Source organism: Eimeria tenella, genomic scaffold (genome assembly GCF_000499545.2).
Source record: "Eimeria tenella Houghton genomic scaffold, Eth_scaff1768, whole genome shotgun sequence".
In the NCBI taxonomy this organism is placed as follows: Eukaryota; Apicomplexa; class Conoidasida; order Eucoccidiorida; family Eimeriidae; genus Eimeria; species Eimeria tenella.
The window spans coordinates 1-2,073 of record NW_013541597.1 but is presented as its reverse complement, the minus strand read 5'-3'; the positions used below and the strand labels follow the sequence as shown (position 1 = coordinate 2,073).

At 57.3% G+C, this 2,073-nt stretch overlaps 1 protein-coding gene across 1 annotated transcript in view; it reads right to left on the bottom strand.

Annotated features, from left to right (window-relative positions):
- Positions 1 to 1,786, bottom strand: part of ETH_00037190 (uncharacterized protein) — a gene marked incomplete at both ends in the record, with an annotated part of 4,822 nt that extends 3,036 nt beyond the window's left edge. The window contains 3 exons of the mRNA XM_013373815.1: positions 712 to 802; positions 1,058 to 1,524; positions 1,658 to 1,786. Coding sequence (XP_013229269.1) covers positions 712 to 802; positions 1,058 to 1,524; positions 1,658 to 1,786 — 687 coding nt within the window. The remainder of the gene's footprint in view (positions 1 to 711; positions 803 to 1,057; positions 1,525 to 1,657) is intronic.
- Positions 1,787 to 2,073: the final 287 nt, after the last annotated feature.

The following is a 2,073-nucleotide window of genomic DNA, read 5'->3' as shown; positions in this document are numbered from 1 at the left end:
AGCCGCAGCAGCACCACAAACAGCAGCAGCCGCACAAACAGCAGCAGCAGCAGCAGCAGCTGCAGCAGCAGCAGCAGCAGCAGCACCTCTTTGTCGAAAACGAGGAAAGGCTCCGCGAGCAGCTGGAGGTTGTCTTGAACTCGAAAAGAATTAATAAATAAAATCATTTCTTTTAAATCCAAAAGGGGCCCCCGCTGCTGCTGCCAAACCCTCAAGTCCCCCCGAGCTGGAGAGGCCCCGTAAACAGCCCCCAAAGCAGCAGCTTCTTCCAAACTTATCAAACCCTCCGAGTCCTGTGGGGCCCCACACAGCGCATGCAGCCCCAAACATGCATGCGGGCCCCACACAATGCATGCAGCATGCACTGCTCTGCATGCAGCCCCAAACGCCTTCCTCGGGGGCCCCACACAGCGCATGCAGCCCCGACCATGCATGCGGGGCCCCACACAATGCATGCAGCATGCAGGGGCCCCACATAACGCATGCAGCATGCGGGGGGCCCCACACTCTGCATGCAGCGCCAAATGGCTGCCTGTGGGGCCCCACAGAATGCATGCGGCCCCACGAAATGCATGCACGCTCTCCACGTACGCATGCATGCATGCATGCATGCATGGAAGCACGCAATAACTTGCATGCATAAATGCATGCATGCATGCATGCATGCATGCATGCATTTGTGCGTGCATGCATGCATGAGGGTGTACGTACAGCTAGGGAAGCCATGTCGGATTGGAGCCTTTGCTGCACTTCAGCAGCAGGAAGCGAAGAGTCCCCAAAAAGCCCTGTTTGCGTCTCCCACCTGCAGCAGCAGCGCAGGGTTTAGGGTTTAGGGTTTAGGGTTTAGGGTTTAGGGTTTACGGCTTAGGGTTTAGGGTTTAAAATCTGGGGTCTAGGGTCTGGGGTTTAGGGTTTAGGGTATAGGGTATAGGGTTTAGAGTTTAGGGTTTAGGGTATAGGGTGTAGGGTTTAGAGTTTAGGGTATAGGGTATAGGGTATAGGGTTTAGGGTTTAGGGTTTAGGGTTTAGGGTTTAGTGTTTAGGGTTTGCAGCAGACATGTGGGTGCACGCGCGACTCAAGTAATTAAAAGTTCCTTTTTTTCGAATTTGGCAATCCAAAACTTTTAGGGTTTTGGCGTCTCGCTGCAGCAGCACTTCGCAGACGCTTCCCGGGGGGGGCCCCACAATAGCGCGCTGCACTTTGCTGCTGCTGCTGCTGCTGCTGCTGCTGCTGCTGCTGCTGGGCGCTGCGGGGCCGAAGAGCAGCGAGCAGCAGCTCAACTGGGACACGAGCAGGCCCAGCAGCCCCTGCGCCTCCTGCAGCTGCTGCTGCTGCTGCTGCTGCTGCTGGGGTTTGAGGCCGTCTGGCACGTAGAAGGGGCCCCCGGGGGCCCCCAGGGGCCCCTCTTCTTGAATACCCCCCAGGGCCTCGAGGGCCCCCAAGCAGCAATTTAGTTCTTCAAGAGAGCCGCAAATAAGGGCAATGTCTTCGCGCTGCACCGAGGCCACCACTTGCTGCAGGGCCTGCAGCACACAAACCCTAAACCCTAAACCCTAAACCCTAAAACGTGGTTTACGCGGCCTGTTTTCTTTTTTCCTGCGTGTATACATTTAGACAGTACACACTACAAGCTCGAATGCAGTGCAAGCAACAAACGCAAATAGCTGCTGCCACTGCTGCTGCTGCTGCTGCTGCTGTTGCTGCTGCTGCTGCTGCATATGTGTTGGGGCTTGCCTCCGCACTGAACTCTCCCAAGGCCTTTCTCTGCCGGTCGCGGAAGCGCATGCAGCTGCAGCTGCAGCTGCTGCAGCAGCTGCTGCTGCTGCTGCTGTGCAGCAAATTGTGCAGCGCCAAAGTGCTGCAGAAGCGGTAAAATGATGTCAGGGCCCTTTTCACAAAACCCACTTCTTGGGGGGCCCCCCGACACACTTCATCTTCGCCTATAACGGTGGGGTCGGGGGCCCCCTGGGAGGCCCCCGGGGAGCAGGTGGAGGGGGTTTCTGCTGCGAGTTTGCTGTGCCACAGCCCCCGCTGCTGCTGCTGCTGCTGCTGCTGGTGGTGGTGCTCTTGTG